The sequence below is a fragment of the Lutjanus erythropterus genome, chromosome 15 (genome assembly GCF_056507025.1).
Source record: "Lutjanus erythropterus isolate fLutEry1 chromosome 15, fLutEry1.hap2, whole genome shotgun sequence".
Classification (NCBI taxonomy): domain Eukaryota; kingdom Metazoa; phylum Chordata; class Actinopteri; order Lutjaniformes; family Lutjanidae; genus Lutjanus; species Lutjanus erythropterus.
Window position 1 is genome coordinate 32,969,167 of NC_139331.1, and position 24,707 is coordinate 32,993,873.

At 39.7% G+C, this 24,707-nt stretch overlaps 2 protein-coding genes across 2 annotated transcripts in view; one reads left to right on the forward strand and one right to left on the reverse strand.

The window, feature by feature from the left end:
- The window catches only part of kif3ca (kinesin family member 3Ca), a 31,397-nt gene extending 18,863 nt beyond the window's left edge, over positions 1 to 12,534 (forward strand). The window contains exons 2-8 of the mRNA XM_084737595.1: positions 2,409 to 2,510; positions 3,641 to 3,763; positions 6,590 to 6,708; positions 7,950 to 8,066; positions 8,394 to 8,502; positions 9,926 to 10,071; positions 11,299 to 12,534. Coding sequence (XP_084593721.1) covers positions 2,409 to 2,510; positions 3,641 to 3,763; positions 6,590 to 6,708; positions 7,950 to 8,066; positions 8,394 to 8,502; positions 9,926 to 10,071; positions 11,299 to 11,389 — 807 coding nt within the window. The 3' untranslated portion in view covers positions 11,390 to 12,534. The remainder of the gene's footprint in view (positions 1 to 2,408; positions 2,511 to 3,640; positions 3,764 to 6,589; positions 6,709 to 7,949; positions 8,067 to 8,393; positions 8,503 to 9,925; positions 10,072 to 11,298) is intronic.
- A 5,824-nt stretch (positions 12,535 to 18,358) lies between these two features.
- Positions 18,359 to 24,014, reverse strand: LOC146314722 (toll-like receptor 5). Its single transcript, XM_084737693.1, has 2 exons — positions 23,899 to 24,014; positions 18,359 to 21,023 (listed from the first exon to the last, which is right to left on the reverse strand). The coding sequence occupies exons 1-2, from the start codon at positions 23,944 to 23,946 to the stop codon at positions 19,137 to 19,139; spliced, it is 1,935 nt and encodes a 644-aa protein (XP_084593819.1). The 5' UTR covers positions 23,947 to 24,014; the 3' UTR covers positions 18,359 to 19,136.
- Between the last annotated feature and the right edge of the window lie 693 nt (positions 24,015 to 24,707).

A 24,707-nucleotide genomic window follows, 5' to 3' on the forward strand; every position in this document is an offset into this window, starting at 1 on the left:
ATTAAAGTCTGTTCACAGGCTGCGTTATACAAACCTGAATGTAAAGGATTTGCCTATCACGAGAGAGAAAAACCCTGACATGAATCGGCCCTTTAATGAAGCTGAAAGAATATGACAGAACACAAAGAGCAGCAAACCAGGCAGTCACACACACACACACACACACACATACACACACACACACACACACACACAGAACACAAAGACAGCTCGAAACAAAGAGGCTTTCTGTAAAGACCTGCTGCAGACGCATCCTCTCTGAAGGACTCCACTGTACTCTCTGCATGAGTTTGAGTGTGTGTGTGTGAGTAATAACGAATGTATAGGCTGCACACAGTTGACACACACACTGTCTTTTTGTATTAAGTCCTGACACTGGAATGTGGCCAATACAAAATGACCGTGGCCCCTGCTTGCCCTTCTCGCCCCCCCCCCCTTTTTTTTTCCCCCCTCCTCTTCTTTACATTTCTTTCTTCTCTTCTCCTTTTCTCTACTGATCCCGTTTCTTGTCTCTTTCTCGTCCCGCTTCTCGATGTTAATGTTACATTTCTGCCCTCGGGACAGAGAACGTGTGTGTGATCGTGTGTGTGTGTGTGACATTCACCTTTCGACACAGATTGCATCACTGTGGCCCCGGGCCCTTAAATCTCCATGGTAACCAAAGATGCTGTAACCAGAGGCATGAAATGATAATGATTCTTCATCTGCGTTTGCAGACATTTTTAAAAATATGCAGCAGAGAATTTTCTTTTAAAAGGTAGAAATAATAACTAGAAAGCAAATCTCACAAAGGCTGCACAATTCTTCATACTTGTTGTTTTAATAATAGAAAACATGTTTTATAACACACATTATTAATCCAATTAATCAGAATCAGCAAATGTAGAAAATATAAGAATGGAAATCATAAGTATATAAAACATGTGCACTATACTACTATAACAATACAGACAAAAATAGAAATAGGAGGTGTAAAAATATATAAACAACAAAAAATATACAAGAAAACACACCTGCACACATGCCAAATAATTTTAATGCATTAATGCTGAGATGAAATAGAAAAAGACACATTTTTGTTTTCTTTTCAATGTTCAAATGACGTTTCATCTATACTTTAAGTGCTCTACAGAAGTTAGCAAATGTAAGACAACAACAACAATGCTGAACGTCTGCATGCATGCTAGCAGCTCTGTGACTATAGGCTACTGTGATACATGCTGATGCTTTGAGCTAAATGCTAAAGTCAACATGCTAACTTGACAATGCTAACATTCTAATGCCAAGCAGGTGTAATGTTAACCATGTTTACCATCAAAAAACAGAAACGTCAACCTCATTGTGGTACCAGTGGTTGTTGTTGACATTCTGTGTCAGATGAAAAGTCAGGAGATCTCCAACATCAGCAGGATTTATCCTCTCAGCATCATTAACATCTGTACAAAATTTCATGACAGTCCATCTACTGAGATATTTCAGTCTGGACTGAAGTGGCTGATGCTGTATTTTGCTGGATGAAAGCGCACTCTGCTGTCCTGTACTGGTCCACTTTGAATGTGATTCATGTCTGAAGCGGTACAGGGTTTTAGTCGAGCTCAGCTTGTTGTGGCATGGTGTCATCGTGGTGAGGCTGCCCACTTCCAGCTCCGTCTGCCTCATCAGCACAATGTCTGCACCGACTGCAGCTCCAACACACACAAAGATTTAACTGTGAGACGTCCACATGAACTCAGTTTGACCTCAACATAAGCAATCTGTGTCCTCTGAGAGACTTTTTGATCAATGATCAACTCCAAATGCAGTACAGGCTTTTGAAAACCTGAAACAGGGAAATGTTACCTGGAAAGGTCAACTATAGTTTTGTTATCAAATGTTCTGTTTTTGAAGAAAAGTTTGTTTGTGACACAAGAAAAAACTTTTGAGGACTCTGACAGCAAAGATCACTCTGCTCAAATCTAATCAGAGCTAACAGTTTTAGTAAGAAATTAACAATCAATACTCAGTACTTTGCTGTAACCCAGTATGAGCAGTCATCTAACGGTCCAGGTCTCTAATTTAATTATCTGCTACCATGAAAATGATGAGCAAAATTAAACACAACTTATCTGTTCTGACACATTTTGAACACACCTTACCTGGTAAAAATGCATTAAAACATGTTGAAAATATTATGACTTCTTGTAAAATTCAAACATTATTCACTATGATTTTTCTTCTCAATGTTTTGGCTTTTTTTTTTTCCTTCAAAAGTACAATTTTCCAAATAAAGATTAAAGTGTGAATAAACTTAAATGACTTTTTGATGTGTAGTAATATAGATTTGTTGATCATCAGTGTAGCTGCTTCAAGGACACAGCACACGTTCTTCATCATAAGTATCAACCCAAATGTTTTCTTGTTGTTCTCAGGCGATGGAGAGCAAACTGCTGGTTGGTGGAAAGAACATCATCGATCACACCAACGAGCAGCAGAAGATGCTGGAGATGAAAAGGCAGGAGATCGCTGAGCAGGTAAACCTGTGTGTGTGTTTAACACATATAATAAAAGGCAAAGATTTCATATTCCTAACATCACAGTAACCTGCATTTTACTGTTAGATACTACTGGAAAATGATGGTTAGTTGAAGCACTAATGGCTTTTTTTGCTCCTGGCCATTTAGTATTGAATCTTATTTTGAGTAAATCAGCCAATACCAAGTGTTTTTTATTTATTTTTATTATATTTTTGTAGGTTTTAAAAGCAGGCGACAGGCCGGGGGGGGCGGGACCTTTTTTATGTTTATGGTGTAGTCTGAAGTTACGTCAAGCAGCTATAATAATCTTGTTAATTGTTTATGGGATGAAATAACATAATCATGATCCAATAGAAATCCACAAAACTAACTAAGTAAAATAAGGGAGGGATGCCTTTTTCCAAGCTTTGACTGCCTGCAGCTTCAGACTTCGAAAAAACCCTGATTACATACATTTCTTTCCTTCAGAATACAACTATATCATGCATGCTGAGGCTCCAGTAAGCCTGCCTGAAAATATTTGTGTCTGGATCTGCTGCAGCAGGAAACTTAATAAAAGAGTTATAATAGACAGCCTCTCTTCAATTTCAGCATAATATACTGAACATAACTGCAGCCCAGTACACTTAACAATCACAGATAGAGCTTTAGATTAAAGGGACAGTACACCCCCAGGTTTGCTGTAGACATGTCTCCCTTCTCTCCAGCTAAATGGCACGAAAAATACACCAGTGTCTCTGTCCAAAAAATCATGACCTGGTGACTCAAGATAATCTGCAGACTTTGTCGGGAACAGTTTCATGCTTCTTGGCTGTGTTTCAGTTGCCGTATATTCTGTCGCTGCAAGAAAGTCGCTCCTACATGAAAGTCTGTGGATTATTTTGAGCAACTGGGTCATGATTTCTGGAAAGAGACACTCTGCAACTCACACCAAAATAATCCAGACAGATAAATAGCACTACATGTGAGAGGAAGGTTGCATGTTTTGCACGTAGGTATTTTAGATTTTGGGGTGAGCTGTCCCTTTAACCTGCAAGATGCAATGAAAAGAAGGAGCAAAACGACGACGAACAACACCAGGAGATGCTGCTTGGACAGAAAGGTGACATTTAGATTTTTTCTTTCAGACGCGTAGTGAGAGGGAGATTCAGCAGCAGATGTTGGCGCAGGACGAAGAGACGCTGGAGCTGAGAGAGACGTTCACTTCCCTGCAACAGGAGGTGGAGGCCAAGACCAAGAAACTCAAGAAGGTAAAGGATGCACAAATACGTATATAATTCAGGAATAAATAATGTGTACACACATGCACAAACAGTAGGCCTGATATAACCAGATATATTTTTACATGCACACACATGCACACCTTCCTTTTTTGTTCCTAATGTCGGTATATCCCTCTTTACCCCTCTGACCCCTGACCTGGATCCTAATGACCCCCCGCCTCGGACACATGCTCCGTAAATCTCAGTGCCTCAAGGTTTGTCCTGCCGTCCCCACCTCTTTCTCACTCGGGCCTCTTCACGCTCTCCATGCTAACCCTCTCAGTATGTTTTCCCTTCCTTGTTAAATTGCTCAGGATCTCCCAGTAACTCACTCCCAAATCCCCTCAGTGCAAAAAAAAAAAAAAAAACCCTCTAAAACAACACTCTGAACGAACCCTTTACACCCCCCCCCCCCCCTCCTCCCTGCTCGTCTCGCTTCACAATCCGTTGCACGGCCAGCAGGACTAACCCTGATCAAGCCATTGTGTGAGTGTGGATGACAGTGATGTGATTAATGATCCTGTGCTGATCTTTGCTCTCCTGATGCGCTGACGTGGCTCGCATGCCTCCTCTCGCTGCATGGTGCCGCCTCTCTGAGGAGGAGGAGGAGGATGAAGAAGAGAAGTTTTAGGGCCTTTTCACACCTCGAAGTCCAAACCAAGGGTCACCTTTTGGTCACACTGAGAACTGGGACAAACCGGGTTTCTGATTTTTACTCTTCAATTATGCTGGAAAATTATATTTTAAAAAGATCAAACTCTTGGCTGTTAAACCTTGTAACGGACCAACATCCGAATGATTACATTTTTTATTAAATGGCATTTTTTGCGGCTCCGTCAGACACACAAAAAGCCACAGTTTTTGGCTGTTTTGTATATTATTATTTTTCCTTTTAAAAGTACTTTTTTTAAAAGGACTTTTTCTCAAAATATTTTAACTTAACTGTTGAAATCTCAGATTCCCTTTTCACATCACAATATCCTCAAGTCACAGTACTATAACATAATATAAAACATGTAGGAAATGTTTAATGATTTTTCTTGCATTAAATACAAAATTATTTAAATCCTAAAAATGATATTTAACAGATAAAACTTCTCTATGACGGAGTTGATGTCACATACAGGGGCATGTCCAAACTTTTTTGACTAGGTGGCCCTTTTTTTATTGATTTATTTTGATTTAATTGAAAATAAAGCACTAATATCAAACACATTACTCAATTATTAAAGAGCAATGAGAGTTGTCAGCTCTGTAAGATGGAAAATCTGACAGAGTTGACAACATTTGCTCATCAAAATACACATTTTTAAACCATAATTCTCATTTAGCTTTGATTTAGAAGGGCATGTTATGGTTGAGACACGTCTGATAGCAAGATTATTTAAAGAGTTTAGAAAAACATAGAAAGTTTACCAGCATTATTCTCACCTTGTTTTAAACCAGGAAATGAGAAAGGTGAACTTAGGGTACAGCAGAACCGTTTTATGTCTGATTAAATCACGTTTTTGTCTAAATCTTTTAAAGGAAAGTTGAAGGAAACCTCGGATGCAACTTTAAAGAGGCAACATTTTCATAAGAAAATCTATTTTTTGGTTATAATAGCACATTTTTTATACCTCTTTTATCTGTAGGTATTGTTAGATTTAGATTTTAGAGACTTATAACACATTTTTAACTGCCTGAAAATATGCAAGTAGCTGGTGGATTTGCTTCACTCACCAGCCAAACTTCACTAGCCATGTGGCTCATGAACATAAAGTTTGATGCAGGTTTCGTCATGTGGGAGGAAACACATTCAACACGTTTGCTAGACCTCAGGGATGCACGTAATGCTAAACACTGGATGTAAACATAGATATTTGCTCGTCTACAAGAAAACTCCACAGGACATCTTGATGCAAAGGCTCAGTAATCTCCTCCTTTTCAGTAACATCCAGCAAAGCCATCTGCTGCTGCTCGGCAGGATCACAGCTGAATTACAGAACATTAAAAAAGAAACTGCACAGAAATAGTCTCCTGCTCAGTCATGAAACAAGGTGAACTTTTCCCTTCACTGCTCTGTTTTACAGCATCGCTGCCTGATCATGTACGATACACTTGTCTTGTTTTGCAGTGGTGATTTCACGGTTGAAATCAACTTTAGCTCCATAAAAACTTTTACATAAAAGGCTTTATTTATTTAAAGGGCAGCGCTTGGAGCACAGTCGCACTGACGTTTTGAGTTGATAGTAAACTCTGAAAGTCTGAATGCAAAGGAAGAGTCAACAAAACATCTTTTAATCTACGAGAGTCACGTAGCATTGGGACTTTTTTTGCCACATTATTCTGAAATGCCGTTTGTGTACAGATGTGTTAATGGAATTCCTTTGAAACATCTGCAACTTCAAGCTGTTTTTAAACAACAAATCCTTTTTTTCTGTGCTGAAAAAGAAATAAGCCTTATTTTTGTGTTTGTGAACTGCAGTGTCATCTCTGAAGCTAACTACAGCAGGGCTAAAGTCAGGATTAGCCTACTTGTTTAAAGCCAGTGCAGTCAAAGAATGAACAGTGTGAAAGGCTCAGGAGCGCAGGAGGAAAAGAGCCGGAGAGAGGGATGGGCTGCCATGTTGCCGTGCTCCTATTGGCTCTCCGTCTCTCCAGACACCAGTGCCTCCAGTGCTGTTGCTATGGGCAACCAAGCTTCAGCGAGTTGGAGACCAGTTCATCGGCGAGTTACGCCGCACCGGGCGACATCTCTCCTCCTCCTCCTCCTCCTCACCCTCTCTCTTTCTCTCTGTTTGTCTCTCTCCCTCCCCGTCTCTCTCCTCGTAGCTGTACGCCAAGCTCCAGTGCATCAAAGCGGAGATCCAGGACGTGAACGACGAGCACGTGAGGAGCCGTCAGGAGCTGGAACAAACTCAGAACGAGCTCACCAGAGAGCTCAAGTTCAAGTGAGTCGGACAAACGTCCAGGAGAGTCAGCAGGATCAGCGAACGTGCCTGAACGGTTCAGCAAACGCAGAGCATCAGATACAAACAGGCTTCAGAGGAAATAAGAGATAACAGATAATGAATAAAATCTGCTAATGGAGACATGACAAAACGTCAGTATTTTATTTAACAACTCAGCAACACTTCATTTATTAAGTTTTCATATACTGTATATAATTTGCACGCATCAGAATCAGGTTTATTGCCCCATAGGTTTTCACATATGAGGAATTTGCCTGTGTTACGATGCATAACACTGTACAGTGGTTTTAAACACAAGGAAATGGGATTTAGATAGATAGATAGATATTTATCTATCTTTATACTACATCAAGGTTTATATGACATCGTAACCATCCCTTAAGTACTTGCACGTGCACATTAGGCTGCAGCAAGAAGTGCAGTTTCTTCATTTTATATTAAGAACTTCTTTGTTTATGATGTCCTGCCTCTCTTTTGACCTACAACTGAAAGAACTGTCAGAACGATTAAATGAATTTGTGTTTTGTGACACGATGTTATAACCACATTTCAGCTGGTTGAAAAGAGGTCTCAGACATTCAGACAGAGGTTTTCAACTAGAAATGAATGTTGAAACCGTGGTTGGTGCTCGCTGGGTCGTGTCATTCGACATTTCCCCCTCAGCTCTTTGTGCCCAAACCATGAAAAACAGCCCCGGACCAAAAAGTACACAAAAGTATGTAGACAAAGTGGCTCCCTGTTGGCTCGCTTAGTAGTGCGTGCACCCCATGTAGGGAGGCTGAGTCCTCAGCAGCAGCCTGGATTTTCAACTCGCTGCCCCTTTTTCACTGTTTTACTGTCCATCTGAAGGTGTACAATCACAAATAAACATACAAAAAGCCCCAAAATGTAAATAATAATGTAGACAGAGCTGTCCAAATACAAAAGTCAAAAGTAAATGTTAAATATCTTTGCATTAAACAGTTGTTCTTTAAATCTTTTCATTGTACTGTTGACATAAAGCCACCCAGACTGACAAAGAGCTTAAAATTTCATCTATAAAAAGTGACAGAAGTGTGCAGACGTGTGAGAAGAAAAGGAAAAAGAGCAGATAAGTCACTCCACAGACTTAAGTATATAATCATTTCTAATCCGTTTGCTCCTGATTTAACCTCAAACTGAACCTGTACTCGGCTGTGTGTGTGTGTGTGTGTGTGTGTGTGTGTGTGGTGTACCTGCAGGTATCTGATCATAGAGAACTTCATCCCTCCAGAGGAGAAGAATAAGATCATGAACAGGCTGACCTTTGACCCCGAGGAGGATCAGTGGAAGTTTCAGCCTCTCGTTCCTGCTGAAAGGTCGGTTTGTCTTTGAGACATTTGGATCGGGTGAAAGTAATGAACTCATGAATGAGTTTTATTCGAGTCCTGGTTCATGACCTTTTGTCTGTGTCACTCGTTCTTCTTCTGTGGTCTCTTTCCTCCTCCTCCTCCTCCTCCTCTGCTGTTAAAGCAAAGACAAGTCTTAAACTGTCCACGTGGTTTCATTCACCACCGTAGAGAAAACTAGATCCTGTTTCTTCTATAGAACTGAAGCTTTGTAAAGAAACATTTTGGCATCTTTCATCATTGATTTCTAATTGATTTTTTACTTTCTCATTGATCCTTCTCTCTCCCTCTATTCAGTAAATCCTCGCAGATGAAGAAAAGGCCGACATCTGCAGTTGGATACAAACGACCAATCAGCCAGTACGCCAGGGTTGCCATAGCGATGGGAGCTCACTCCAGATACAGGGTAAGGTTGTGACTGTGTGTGTGTGTGTGTTTTGTTAAAGGAGGATGAATGGGAAGTTGTGAAGTAACCACTTTAAAGGCTGAACATCCAGAGTTCATTTAAAGGAATACTCCGACAAAAATCAGCATCATATTAACTCAGAGTTGATTATTTATAACCTGGCCACCAGAGGAATTTAAAGCTGTGGTCGGCAGTTTATTTTTGATATCAGTGTACCACAGTTCCACAAAAATGTTTAATCCTAAAGTGGTTTGAGAGAAAACTGCTTCCCCTCTTGGCTTTAGAAAATCAAGCCTGCAATTTGAGACTTTTGGCCAATCACAAGTCACATTTCAGAGTAAGAGGGTGCTCCTATTGGTTCAATGGCGGACGATGGTACAAAAATTTTCAATAACTCCTTTGCCAACAGTGCGGTATAGTACAAAACACATCCCGGCCCAGTGAGGAATAACTTTGGTGGTGCACCAGCATCTCATATCGTTGTTAGACAGTGTCATATCTGCCTCTGAGGCTCGGGGCACGTGGCCCCGGGGCCGCAAAGCGCTGGAGGAGGGTCTTTGAGCAGACAAGTCGTGTTGAGTGGGTTTTGGAAAGGCTTGTGCTGTGCAGAGCGTGGAGAAGTTTTGCTGTCATTCGAGCTTGTGGGTTTGGTGGCAGGGGCCTTAAGTCCAATATTAAGTCTTTTATTTATATTTATTTACATGTACTGAATAGAACAAAACATCATCATGATATCAGGCATTTTAGGCTGCAACAATCATAAAAACATCCTGCAAAACTCTGGAGGAACTGTCTCCGTTTTGGTCTCCACCAGCTCCTTTTTTTAATATTTCCTCTTGTTTATATTGCTTTTTTGCTATTTTTTTATGCTTCTTTTTATTTTCACTGTCCACTTTGCTGCTGTAACACTGAAAATGTCCCTGTTATGGGACTAATATAGGAATATCTCATCTTATCTGGCTCTTTAGCTGCTAAATGCACCAGCACTGCATGCCCACCAGCTTGTTGTTAACTTTTTTAATGATAAGTTTGATGCTGGGCTAATGGTATACAGAGGGCTTCTCAGAACTTTGTGCTGAAAACAGCTGCCTGCTGCAGCTGGAAAAAATAATGATGAGAGTAGTGAACATGAAGCAAAACAAGTTTTATTCTGTATAACGAAACAATGAGCTGAACTATGCTGAAAGACTCTGCAATGAAGGGAACTGTAGTCAGGTGAAAATTCATTCATAGGTCACCATCACAAACATGTAAAGTAAAGGTTTTAATTGGACCTGCTTTAAGTTCATCCAAAATTTCAACCACAAGGGGAACCTTGTAGTCAAAATGTTGCATGACAATAATGATGATAATGTGTGTGTGTGTGTGTGTGTGTGTGTGTGTGTGTGTGTGTGTGTGTGTGTGTGTGTGTGTGTGTGTGCAGGCTGAGAACATCATGTTTCTGGAGCTCGACATGACTCCTCCAAACACCGCCTCACTGGATCGCTCAGGGGAGGCGGAGTCGAACCAAAGTCACTCTGTGGACAACTCGCCCACCAAGGACAGAAGCGTCCGCAAGTCTCGATCCTGGTGAGCCTGAAACCATCAGCAGACTGATATTATCTTCTAGTACTGAGTCATCACACACACGATACCGCTGCAAACATTTAGTATCATCACCCTCCAGAGAGCCCCGGCAGTTCAGGACGCAGCCAATACAGTTCCAGATCAGACCGGTCTTTTACAGCCACTGTGCATCTGCAGGCCCACTTCTGTAGATGCTAAACTCTATCAAAGCTGCTAATGCTATTAAAATAAAAGTCCACTTTTCTAGTCTTATTAAATAAAATCTGTGTATACAGATGTGTTGCAGGAAGCCTGGAGTGACTGTAAGTATAAACAGTAGGTGGAATCACACACAGCACTTTGTTAAATTACATTTATTTGACTGACTGCAGGCCTCAGACACAGTGCTCACATGGCTCACTTTATTCATTGAAGGCAGTAAGCTAATGTTAGCATAATAATGTTAAGTTAACCACTGTGTCTTATTAATTTTTTATTCATATTTTGCACAGATTTTACAGTTACAGTGCAGCTCTGCAGGACAATGTTTCTTCATACGCTGGCACACGTGCAATAAAAATTGAATTTCACAAATTATATATCATATAATTTATATTATTTATAGGCTACGTTTTCTTTTTAAAGCAAATTGCTGCGCAGAAATGCCAAAGAGGTGTTTTAAGTTTATTTTTCAACAGCGAAATGTCCTGCTTATTATCTGACTTGATCACTAAAAAACATTGTAATAAAGAACGTTTATTTATGTCACGTTTATGTAAAAAAAAATTGTATTGTTCAGGCTGTAGTATAAAGTAATATCAGTCGATATAATCAGATATTTCTACCCTCAAATATTAGTATTCTTATTGTTATTGGTCAGGTTTTTATTAAATTAATCCATTTTAATTTTTATTAACTGTTGATATCAGTCTACCATTTTCTTTGTTGTGTTTATCTACAAATAAGACTTTATTTTGTGTTTAGGAAACCTGCTTTTTCTGGTCTGTGTCTGACTAAATGGTTTAGAGTCATTGCGTCTCTAAATGGGATTATTCAGGATTAGCCACACCCTCTCTAGGCGGTCCTAATCTGATGGTTTATCTCTCATTTGCTGAGCAGCCTGTAATCTCAATGCTGCTGCGTAATCTTATTAACCTGTGTCTAAGTTCTGAGTAAAGCCGGATACTTTACATTATCCACGTTTTAATTTCTGCTACTTCCTTTTTGTTTTTGTTTTTGTTTTTTTTGCAGGTGTCAGACCCCAAAATCCATCACTTCCTCTTCTTCTAACGTTTCCTTGGCGGCGTGTCACGCTGTCACACCCATGGCGGCGGCACAGTAAAGCTTTAGTGAAGAGGGATTTTTTTTTAAATTGTTATTTATTTTACTCCCCCGCCTCCTCTTCCTATTTTGGCCAGTACACGACTTCTCAGCTGGGACACAAAGACACTGCGCTGAATCCTGAGGTCTAATTAGACTAAACGAGTAGTTAACGAGGACAAGAAACTAAACGACCTGATGAACCTCAGAAACACGAGTTCCTCCTGTTCTACGGATGTACAGACCCACCAGAACCCTCTTCTTCCTTGCATGTTTGAGACCAAGAGCCTCGGGTCATTCTGTTAAACAACTGGCTGCAGTGCTGTTCTGCCCAGACTGTTGTGTGTGTCTGTGTGCGTGCGTATGCGTGTGTGTGTGTGTGTTATCTGTACATACAGGGCTGTATGATCGCCTGTTTGTCTTTCTAATTGTGACCGATACAGATCTGAAAGCTCACAAACTGCTTGAATCGCCTGTAAGATATCAGTGTAAATATTTCATGTGTTTGGGGGTTTTATCGGGGCAGGTTCGGTCAGTTTTCTGTGTAAAACGGGGAGGCGGTTGGTTAAGAAATGAGTTCGTAGAGATGTTGGAACTGAGCAGAGTAGAAAATAATGTTGTAACACATGTTGTTGGTCAGACGAGGTGCTCTGAAACCTGAATGATGACCTTTGTTGTACTTGTTGTGTCTTGTTTATTCCTCTGTCCCTCCACAGTGTCTAATTTAAAAGCAAAGCCTTAAAATAATCTCATTAAAATGAAAATAGTGAGGCATGTCACACTTCCAAAATATTTTTTTCTGGTATTTTTTGTACGGACCAGAGCAATGGGAAACACACATGGCCTTTAAAATCACGAATCAAGACAAATCACATATTGATCTGCTTACAGATTTTACTCTTTTAGATCAGTGTCCATGGTTTATTAAACACAGAAACAGTAGTCTGAAAAACAAAAAAATCTTAACTCAACGTCTACTTACCAGCGTTTTTCGGAGCTGGATGGAGTTTAGATTAGATCTATCCAATGAAGAAGACCATAATATAAAGTTAAAAGCTCAGAAAAAGCTAATTAGTGGTCTAACGTTACCAGTTAACACACTTGTGGACCTAAGAGCCTGTTGACACCTGGTATTAACATGCATCTCGTGTGAAAAGGTCAAAAGTGGTGGACACGTCACCACATGCATCTCGATGGACCTTGATTGGACGCACACCATTTTCGTTTGCAGAGAACAGATGCGTTGTTTTTAACCAGTGACCTACCCCGGGTATTTGTAAAGTTTATCACGATAAAATGATAAAATGTTGTCTTCTTTCATAAATTTTACTGTAAATGGTGAAATCAGTTGAAACAGTGTGTTTAACCAGGATCACAGCTCCCCTTAAGTGAAGGCAAACCGTCTCTATCGCCCCCTGGTGGCTGGCTGCAGTACACAACATAAATCCTGCCCCGCCAAATTAATTAATGGGTGGGACATGGGCCTAATTAACTCAGACTGCATGTCAAATAAACATTCCCCAAAAATGCTTTCTGTCATTTTAGGTGTGTTTGTTCAAATGTTCATTTTTCTGATCAGTTTGATTTTAGTCATTAGAAAACATTAAAAATAGGGTTTCATGCCATGATTGACAGCTGAGCTCTGCTCATGTGGGCGGGAACTTGATACTGCTGCTCTAACACTGAACACTACTGCATGACCTCTGGCTCCAATCATGAGTGCAAGATGGCAGCAGTTGTGTCCGGGATGTTTTGGCTTCACTTTTGTACAGTTGGAGGAAGTAGAAACGTCTCGTCCATCTCTAAACAGATGTTAAATTTTGGCAGGTAGGCACATTTTAGACGGGAATAGCCACCGTCACTATGCTGTGACAAACTGATATGTTTTTTTTGTGGAAAACAATGTAATGCATTACATTTAATAGCAAATTTAGAAAAATGCACATCGTTTTATAAAATTAATTGTTTCTCCTTGCTCAACAACTTTTTGCACAATTTTTTAATGATTCTGGGGATGTTGCATGAAATCAGTTCAAACAGACAGTGTGTTCACAAACATCTGCTGCTTATCCTGGCAGGAAAGAGAGCCGAAACACGTAACTTGCATTGCAGTGAACCGAATCAGACAGCTGTTTCCTGTGCACTTACAGAGCCTCAGTGTAGCTGTCTTGCTACCACCGTGTGAGTTCCCCCAGCACAGTCGGCTCTCGGACAGTACGCAATACTTTTATTGTGAGACTCATGCTCAGAACACAATAACACAAATCACTAATATGCAACATGTGCGTCTGCTCCTGTTTAACACAAAACTCAGACAGAGTTCTTCATCTTCGTCTGAGCAGCAGTCATCCGAGGGCAAACACGCTACTGCATGAAAAGGGGAGCAATCAGCAATCAGGAAAAACCAGCAGCAGCTGTGCCAATCAACTCACCTGACACTACTGTCATGAGTCGTCCCACCACACCTCTCTCTCTCTATCTGCTGCAGCTGACTGCTAACCACCCTCACCCCCACACTCAGTTCATTAGCCCCTCAGTGCAGCCCAGGTCATATTTGTCAACACATCGCTGAAAGATGTGCAGGCGAATGTGGATTCAGAGGTCAGACCACCTCTGAATGTAGTCTGAGCGATCAGATTCACACCTGTACTTCAGTCTGTTCACTTACGATCAGATCACCCCAGAGGCTTGTTAATACCAGGTGTCACCAGGGTTTAACTCCACCGTGGATTATACTGAACTCAACAAAACGCTTGCATAAAAAAACAGGACTATGATTTAAACACAGCCAGCGTTTGTCCTTTTTGTATGTTTGGCCATTTTCTCAGAAAATTTAAAAACTAAAAAAATGACCCCCCTGTTTTTCCTTGTGGTGTTCTCTGCTTCCACCTCAAAGTTATTTCATGTATCAGGACATTTTGTCATGCATTTACCTTTAGAAGAGGAAATTTTCTTTCTGTGGCCTCGACAGAAAGAAGAGATTCAACATCATGAAAGTCCTCATGGAGAACCAAAGGCTGGACTCTGGTCTCTGTCTTTCTGATTAGGAACCAGTCAAACAAAACATTTTTTTTATGGATCATGATGATACATGTTCACGTTTCCTGGTGCAGTTTCAGTGTACCTCACTGGCTTGTCATTTAGACGGCGTGTCTGCAGTCAGGTGTGTGCAGTTTAGTGTCACTGGGTTCTTTATTGCTGGAGGTTAAGATGAGCAGACAGTGGGGGGTCAGGCTGACTAATTATCACTGTATTATTGATGCCACAGATCCAGTTGCAGCTGAACCCCCTGCCAGGTGTAAGACAGCACAGAGTAATCCTTCACTAATGTGTAGAAACAACATTTATTAACAATTTTCTGAGGATCATTTTTTTAAAAACACTTTTTTTTTTTTTTACAATACTTGATAAATGGTTTTACCCTCCTTTGTGTAAAAAAATGTTTCATGACCAACACATCAAACCATATTATTGATCTTTTTTTTAATCAATAAATCAATTAAAATGATCTAAAATAAACAGAACGAGGGGGGAAAGGGTTAAAAATCTTTTCTGTGATACACATTATAATCAGATGCTGTTTTCAGTGGACATTTAAATCTGTGTTAACCTACTTCCTCCACTGTCTCAACCGTTTACAGATGCACACTGAGGACTTTATGTGTTTAGTCATCAGTATCACTGGGTACATAATTGACCCAGTTTGTTATTTTTAAAAAATGGGACTTTAAATGCTCCAAGGCTTCATGAAAATGTTTATGTCGAGGTTAAAATACATGCAGCTGTACCTTTAATGAAGTGAAAGACGTGCCACAAATTGAGGTGTATCACTGCAAGTTCAGTTTATTTAAACTGGCGTGTTTTTAAGCATGAGAGGGTTTATCAGGGCACATTTCAGGGTTGATGTTCAACTAAAAAAATGAGGAAAAAATGATCTACAATAATGAAAACATAAACTCCTTTAAATGTTTGCTGTATGCTGTTTATCTGTTCTGTGTAATGCAGCATTAGTCATCTTTACTGCCTCAAAATATCCATTAATTATGGTCTAAAAATAGAACAGACCATGATGCAAGGATGAATGTGATTGGTTTAGATAATTTAGGAACAAAAGTGTGACAGAAAACAAGCTGTCGTTACCAGTTTATGTTGCCTCATGTATCAACATTTTGTCATATTCGTCTGTAAGATCATCCATGTATGTTTCCCGTCTGTGTCAGGGCTGTAAAATATTGTGTAAATGTGTGTGTGAGGGCTGTGGGGGTGGGGAGGAGAGGGGAGGAGGAATGCCGATGGAAGAGAGAGGGGGGATGGACGGATGGATGCAGGGATCCAAAGACAATCAGGAAGTGACTGTGGAGGAGCCTGTTTCCATGGTAACCTGCCAGTAAAGGGTAGTTGGGACGGGGATGGGGGGTTTTGTGTATCTATATGTATGTATGTATGTAACATCAGTCGGGCTGAGCTCATGTCTGGCTGACAAAAAAAAAAAAAAAAAAGAGAAGAAGAAATCTAATAAAGACACTGTCACAGACGCCTGCTGGACATGCTTTAATACTTCTAATCAATACCTTAAGATTAGTTCCAGGTTACTGTGCATGTGTGAGATCACCCTCAAGAGCAATAATATTTAATTTTATTAGGATTCTCATCAGCTTCATTGGAGGAGAAGCTGTTCCTCCTGTTCTACACGTCACATGTAACATTTATGATACAGTCCAAAATCACATTATAACCACAGAACAGCTGCAAATATCCAACCAGCTCCATAACATGGTGTCTTACACAGAAGGCTGTGGATTACAGATTAAATAATGTTCAAATATTGTGCATGCACACAAAAAATCCGCATTATCACAACAATTTGAACTGAATAATATCTACTTTCTGATCCAAAAACAAGAACAAATTTTCAGAAGAAGAACAGAATATTCAGATGTAACCCCTTTGCAACCAACAGCATTTTGATTAGTAATTTTCTCAGTAACTGTAATGGATTACAATCATGTATTTTGCAGAGGTAGAAGTAACTAGCTGCACATGCTCATATTACTGTAAGTAGATTTTTTTGGGTACTTTTACAAGTACATTTTCAAGTCTGTACTTTTATTTGTACTTATGTATTTATTAAACTATGTAATCTACTTAGTTACTTTTAAACCCATAGTTGAGCACTGAGTACAATGTGAATTAATATCCAGACCTTTCTTCTGCATTTTAATAGCCAATAAGGTGATCTGATCACAAACGGGCCAATGAGAACAAGGACATGTATCGGTTCAGGAAAACAAACAAAATTTGCAACCCTAGTTTTCCAGTCTAGTACATGAGAAAGGTCAAATGGCACATCTGGTGGTTCCACCTGGACATACCTGTGTTAAAACATCTGTAAACATCTGTACTTCTTTAGCGTCTACTTTTGCACAGTTACTCATCAGATATCACTTTACTAATTCCTAGATGAATTGGGCTACTATCCTACGGTTCAAAGGTGGTTTTCACTCTAAATAATGTGTGTGGGTTTTTTTAGGCGGAGATAAAAATTCACATTTTCTACTGTGTTCCAGGTGAATTTACTCTGACACAATAACACACATCTCGATTCTGACACTTCTGTAGTGATCTCACATGTCTTAGCTTTCATTTGAGACCAAGATTGGGTAAGTCATTTTGGACAGGAGGTGGAAAAAATAGGCCTCGTGATGAACAGGCTATTTACAGTAACTCCCCTCAGCACTGATCAGACCTGTTTATCTAGTCATCAGTCATCTTATTCCTGCTCCACCTTTATGAATTCACATATTATCAGGCTTCTTCTTTTTTGACTGATTTATCGGAGGTTGTGCAACTAAACGCTGCATCGTTACACACTTGTTCCAGCTGAGAGAAATGTGGGTTGTATTGTTTGAGAGGCAGCCATACTGTTAACAAGCAGGCCAACAGTCTCTGGTTACTAACTGGACTGATGCTGCCCTCTGCTGTAAGACGAGGGTTACTTCTGTACCTGCTCTCACAGGGAATACTGATCATTTTCAGCAGTAAAATTCAGTACATCTACAGGAACTGAAATATTTAATAAAAGAAAGAAGTCCAGTGGGCTGAGAATAAACTTTTTTTTTTCACATCAGTCTCTCTAATAAACTCAGTAAACAGGTTTATGTCTTTGTGATCTCAGCTGCTGCCGACTGTTGGACAGGAAAGTGTCAATCAGCAATAAAATAAATAAATAAATTGGTGGGACTAGAGGCAACAAGTGTAACATGAAATTGTTGCAGCAATTTATTTATTTATGTCTGAGAACAATAATATCAATATCGTGCTATTACTTTTTTTAAATATCATACACAATATTTATTTCAAGGGACTTTTATTTCCTAACATTTATTTATTTCCCTGCACTTTTTATTTCCAGTTCTTACAATTAATTATATTTCCAGTGATTAAAATCATCCTGGTTGGTGATCACCACAGGTGCTTTTCTAACACACACTGCTGCTCCACAGTGTTTCTGCAGCCAAGCCTGCTGTCAGTGCTCAGGGTAGTGGGGGAGCTGGAGTTCCTCCCAGCATGCACTGGAGAAAAAGTCAGTCTTCTTTGCAGCCAAAAGGCTTTTAGGGCTGTTCTGCATCTCCCCCTGCTGGTATAATGACAGCCACACAACTCAGTTCGATTCATTATCCTTTATTGGCATGAATGTCTTGTGAACAAAATTGCTAAAACACAGTGATGCCTGAATATCAACAAAAACTGACCTGCAATGTGATTAAAAAGAAGCAGAGAGAAGAAGCAGAAGCAGAAAAAACGTTTTGATTCAATATGATTGTATATGGTATATGATTTTTTCTTTTTTTTCATATTTTTTGATGCTGCAGAAGAAGAGTAGGAGTTTCTGTCACAACTTCACCTACACCCAAGAAAGGGAAAAGGGCTGAAAAGGTAAAACTCCAGCAGCACTCGTAGTAGATAACTTTATTATCGCGCTTTATCACAACTTGTTTGTTTTTTTTACGTTCAGTACAAGAGTGATGATGTGATTACTCATGCAGAGGAACAGCACAGGTGCAAAACTACATAATTATTTTATTATAATTGTTTCAGTATATTATTTAGTTCAGTATATTAGAAATTTCAAAGACACTGCAGCTGCAGTGTTAACGTGAGGGAAGTTTCCTTGATCTCTGATGACACATTAGGGTTTTTTCAATGATTTATCACAGTAAATATATGACAGATTTCTCCTTTATTTGGCAGCGCAAAGCAGATAAAGTAATACATTTATTTCTAGAAAACAATCTTCTAAAACTATAATTGCTTCTTAATTAAAAGGACTAATATGTAGGATTTAGTAGCATCTAGTGGTGAAGTTGTAGATTGCAATCAACTGTATGCTCACCTCACCCTCCCCTTCCAACCATGTAGGAGAAACTACAGTGGCCACAAAACTAGTGTAACAGATTAAAGGCTGTATTTATCAACAGTGTTTGGTTTGTCCATCCTGGGATACTGTAGAAAGATGGTGGTGCAACATGACGGACAACACGTCTCTGTAGATACAAGCGGCTCATTCTAAGGTGACGAAAATACAACAGCCGTAATGAAAAACATGTTTATGAATATTATTTTTGATTCCTGCCACATTCTGCTAGTAAATCCCCCTACATTTTACATACAATCAACACAAATCACAAATCAACAAAACATGGCACCTGTGTTTAATTCTTTGTGTTTTTGTTGGTGTGACACAAATATTTGTTCACTTCCAGTTGCCTTTACTGCTGTGTGGCCTGAGCAGAGTAATCTAACAGAGAGACATTATAGAAACCAGAAGGAAATTCACATCTGAGCTCCTCAACAGGACTCAGGAGGGTGACGTTGGTCTGGCTCAGCCAGGACAGGAAGCTCCTCAGGTTTGGGTCGCAGTGAAATCGGTTCATTTTAAGGTCGAGGAAGCGGAGAGAGCGGAAGGCGGCGGGGTCCGGGGAGGCGATGAAGTTGTTGGAGAGGTAGAGCATTTTGAGAGTTTTGGGGAGCACCTCAGGCTGGAGATACGTCAAGGCGTTGGAAGAGAGGTCCATCTCCTTTAGTGAGGTGAGACCCTTGAAAATGCCCTGAGGAAGAGACTGCAGCGCATTGAAGCTCAAGTTGACGCTGATCACATGTCCGAGATCGTCAAACAGATCCAGGCATCGGCCCTGGGACCAGATAGTCTGCAGGGAGCTGCTATGGAGGTCGAGGGCTCGGATATCATTCGAATGGACTGGTGAAACTCGTCTGCTGAGCGTGCACCACCTGATTGTGTTTCCTCCGTAGAAGAGGTACTGGAGGCGTTTCAGCTGCGTCGAAAAGGTGTAGACATCCTCCATGTTTGTCAGTCTGTTGTCCTGGATTTTCAGATACATGATGTTACTGGCAAACCGGGTGAGACCACTCACTGACGAGGCTGACAACCTGTTGTCATTCAACAGGAGATAATCTAATCTGGGCAGGGATGCAGGGAAACCAAGATTTCGCAGAGAGTTTCCTGTCAGATCCAGCATTTGCAAGTTGGGAAGTCCACTAAATGAGCCGTAACCCAGCACACCGATGTGATTGTAAGACAAGTCCAATGCTCGCAGGTTTGTCAGAGAGGCAAAAGTGTAAGAATAGATTTCCCCGAGCAGGTTGTGTGACAGGTTGAGTATTTTTAAATGTCCCTGAAGTCCTTCAAAGGCATTTCTGTGTATTTGATTCACTCTGTTTTGGGAGACGTCAATGATCGTGACTTCTTTCAGCGCACTAAAAACCCCCGGTTGCAATGCAAATATCCTGTTTTTGGACAGATCCAAAGAGAGAACTGAGCTGTTCTTCAGGCCTTCAAACATGCTGCGGTCAGGGTCAGGGAGGTTATTGAAAGAAAACCCTCGTCCCGTGTACCCTGACAGTTTGAGATGGGAGATCTTGGTCCCCTCGATGGCTCTGAAGAACTGCTTTGATTTACCCACGCTGAACCCGTTGTGGGACAGTTCGAGAGTCTGAAAGGACATTCCTCTAAAGGGATTCCCACATTTCTGCCAGTTAAAACTGTCACTAGACATCGCCTTAAGGTGAACAGAGTCCAAGTTCAGAAAATCAAAGTGCTTTCCCCGGAAACCAACCAGATCAGACTCGCATATTTGGCGAATGTTGTTCAGCTTGAGATTCAGATTTTTCATGTTAGTCATGTTTGCGAAGAACATCGAAGGCTGGAGTCTGTTTATCCTGTTACCAAAGAGGTTGAGAGTCTCTAAGGAGGTCAGTGGCTCCAGATAGTTCTCCTTCAGTATGGACTCTTGAAGTGAGCAGTAATCCAGATGGAGAGTCTTCAAACCGGACAGTCCCACGAAGGCCTGCGGCTCCAGCCGAAGGCCGACGTTGAAGCCGAGCACCAGCTTCCTCAGGTGTCTTTGTCCACTGAACGTGTTGTTCCTGATCACGAGCGGGACGCGCTGACTCCCGAGGTCCAGCACCTGCAGCTCCTCCAGGCCTGACAGGGAGGTGGAGTTGAGCTCACCGATGAGGTTCATCTCCAGGAACAGGTGGGTGATGTTGGGAGGCAGAGGAGGAACCGAGCTAAGGTTCTGGAAGGCACAGTTGGCTATAGGGCCAACAATGAGGCATGATGGGAAACAACCTGGCGTCTGCAAGTGGAAATTTAACAATGTAAGTGAATATTTTCATTCTACAGTAGAGCAATGAACAATTACGACTTAATTAATTACAGATTCAACCAGTTGAGGCAGATGGCCGCCCACACAGACCCAGACAGATTCTGCCCGTTAAAGGGATAGTTCACCCAAAATGAAAATATCTACTCAACCTCAGGCCGATTGAGAGCTGGGTTTATTTTGTTAGTCCGCAAAATACTGCTGGAGTTGCACAGGAAAACAGTGCTGCAGATAAACTTTGTTATGATTTGACTCTATATAAATAAAACATGTTTTTGAAAAACGTGTTTAGTTAGCTAAATTTATTTTTGTTTATTTTATCATCCATTTTTTAGTTAAAATTTCAAAATTAAAAAAAAGTTTATTGCACTTTGAGTATTTGCTATGATGCTTTTTAGTGTCCGATTCATGTATCTGTTTTTGTGTGTATTTGGAGGTTTTTGTGATGTATTGTTTGTATTTTAAATTTATTTATAACTAGATTCAGGACCAAAGATCACACCTCAGATGGATTAATTTCCACACACCTCATCCATTTCCTTAACCTCTGACTCTGTTTTCACATCCCTCCATCCCCGACCCCCTCGTCTGTTTTTTTTCTCTCTCTCTTCTCTTGAATACAGGAACCACAGGGGCTCCGAACGCCAGAAGACAGCAAGAGACGGTACCCCGACCCAGAGTCTCAACCCCGACTGGTTCCTACTGCTCCTCCGGCCACCAGCCGACTCTATCATATCCATCTGTCCATCCAATACCTTAAACCCTACATCACCTCACCCATTTCCTCTCCTCCCATAGATCCCTCATCCTACACCCCCCTCAGTCATCTCCTTTCATCCCACATCCCTCCTCCAGACCCCTACCTCATCATCTAAGTTCTCCTTCATCCTTAATTATTAATAAATTGTTCAAATGTATGTATTTTTAACATGGTCTTTGTCAGTGAATTCCTGTGTTTTGGTATGTTTCTGTGACATGTAATCTGTACTCTGTTTCCTGTGCTCCGGTATGTTTTCTTTTCTTTTTCTTTTTCTTTTTTTTTTTTTTTACATTTGATTGTTTGATTGTTGACCAGGACTTCCTGGCAGAAGAGATATTGCATCATAATGGGACCTAGTCATAAATAAAATAAAATAAATATATTTTCACTGTCTGCTTTAAGATGCCAAACACCAGTATTTAAAATTTGAAGCTGGTAAATATATAGAACCATAATCGGACAAAACAGGATAAAGAAATTTAGAGAAAGAGAGATATACTTTTAAAGAAAAATTAAAAATTAGTTACTTATGATTTCAAAATCTTTTTTTGTTCTCTGTCTGTGATTAATGAATTATTGCTTTTCTTTGTTTGTTTGTTTAAGTTAGTAATTATTTCTGGACTTCACCTGTACTGAAAAAAATTGAACAGATATTAATTTATAACATTACATTCTACTTGTTTTTGTCTTTCTTGTGCATTTCTTTCTTTCTTCATTTAAAACAATATATTTTTTTAAAAATAAACACAGAACACCAAGAACAAGTTGCTTCTCAGATACAACAGTGTTTTTTGTTCATGGATCGTCTGTAATAAAACATTTCTAGATTGAAAATAATTATCCAATCATATTTAATTAAAGTTGTGATGCTGCAATCATTTTCAAAAGAATTGTGTTAACGATGTGCTCCTGTGTGCATGAAGTAATATCCTTTATACAATCGTGTGTTTCACAAACTGGTGAACCTCCTCCCATCCTTGACTGTGAACAACTGAGTCTTTTCATGCCCCTTTATTTCTCAATCATGATACTGTCTCCTGTCTCCCAAGTTCACCTCTTTATCTGTGACAAGTTCAGAGCTGGTGTTTTTTGAGAATTACACAACTTTCTCTTTCGGTCTTTTGTGGCCCCAGTCCAATTAGTTTGAACATGTTACCAGCATCAAATCAGTATAAGCAAATATTTACAAAAATCAATGAGGATGATGAGACATGAAACATAAATTATATTGTCTTAAGGCTGTTTTTATATTGACTATATGTCAATCATATTATGTTTTATTTATGCTGTTTTACACAGCAGCTTTTTGGAATCAGGGTTGTAATTAAATATACATAATTACTGTCCTGAGTCATAAAAACATGATGCCAACCTCACAACAAAGTCAATTAATTCTTCTGAACATGATTCATATATAGTCAGTCAGGTTTTTTAATGAAGACTGAATATCATGTCCATTAGTCTTTTTCCCAGTCTTTTAGCATGTAGCAAACAACGATTCATCATTATTCTTTGCCTCCTTTTGGATACAACCCAAACATTAAAAACAGGGCTGCAACTAAGGATTATTTTAATTCCTGACTAATCTGTTGATTACTTTCTCAATTTATCAATTAGTTGTTGATCAGTGTTTCTCAAGACGATGTCCTTAAATGTCTTGTTTTGCCCACAAACCAAAGATATTCAGTTTACTGTCATAAAGGAGGAAAGAAACCAAAAATTATTCACATTTAAGAAGCTGGAATCTGAGGATTTGACTTCTTCTCCTCAAGAATTCATTAGATTTACTAATTGGTAATCAAAATAGCTTTCAACCATTTTATTAGTGATGCATAATCAATTAATCAATTAAAAAAATATACATATCTTTCTATATATCTTTCAGAAATAGTGTTTCTCTACAAAAGACACTTCTGCCAAATTATTATTATTATTATTATTATTATTAGTAGTAGTAGTAGTATTTGTATTATTATTTGTGTTTAAGAGGGTTTTATACAAATATACTTGCCTTGTCTTTAAAAGAGTTGCAGTATAAACACAGTCTCACATTAATCCACATTTCTATGATGCTGTATGTTCACCTACCTGCAGGAAAACACAGATGACAACCACCTGAAGACTCAGCGTCCACATCTTCTTCCCAGAAGAAAACCAGCTCTTGCTTTGAGATAAAATAATGGTCCAGTCTCTGCTGCGTAAGAACCAGAAATCTTCTCTGCAGAGATTTCTGCCTGCAGCCTTTTTATCTCTGAGTATTTGCGTAATTGCATTGCATTGATCCTGCAGCGTAAACATGACGCTGGGCGGGATTTCCCTCTATTTTTTTTGCCAGACTTACACGAGGATGGGAAGTACACTTCATGTTAACAGCCGTTGCTATGTTCTGTATATTCTGTTGGTGTGTCTTGAGGTTAGGGTGGCACGTTATTTTGCACAATTGGCTGTTTTTCAAACATCTGATGTTGCCACGTTTGTGTTGTGTAACTTATGTATTGATTTATATGTGAGATTAAACAGATGCATTATAAACTTTCCAGTGAGGTCATAAACTAACAAATATCCCCAACTGGGAGGATTTTGATTTGTAGGTGAAAATCAGGTATTTCAGAGCTGCAGTCTTAATGATTAAATATGGAAAATCTTCAGGATTATGTTGGAGGGGTTATGACCACCAAGAGGACGGAACGTAACACTTTTGCTAACAGCCTTCAAAAACCCTAATAGTCACAAAACTTTGCTATAGAAATGTATAAATCTTGTACATGTTGCAGACACATTCTTAATTTCTTTACCTCAGTTTTTTTTAGTGTTGTTGTAAGTGTATTTCAGTATGTGTTTGAGAGTCTTTGGGTGATGCTGCACGATTAATACACTTAAGTTGAAATTATAATGGA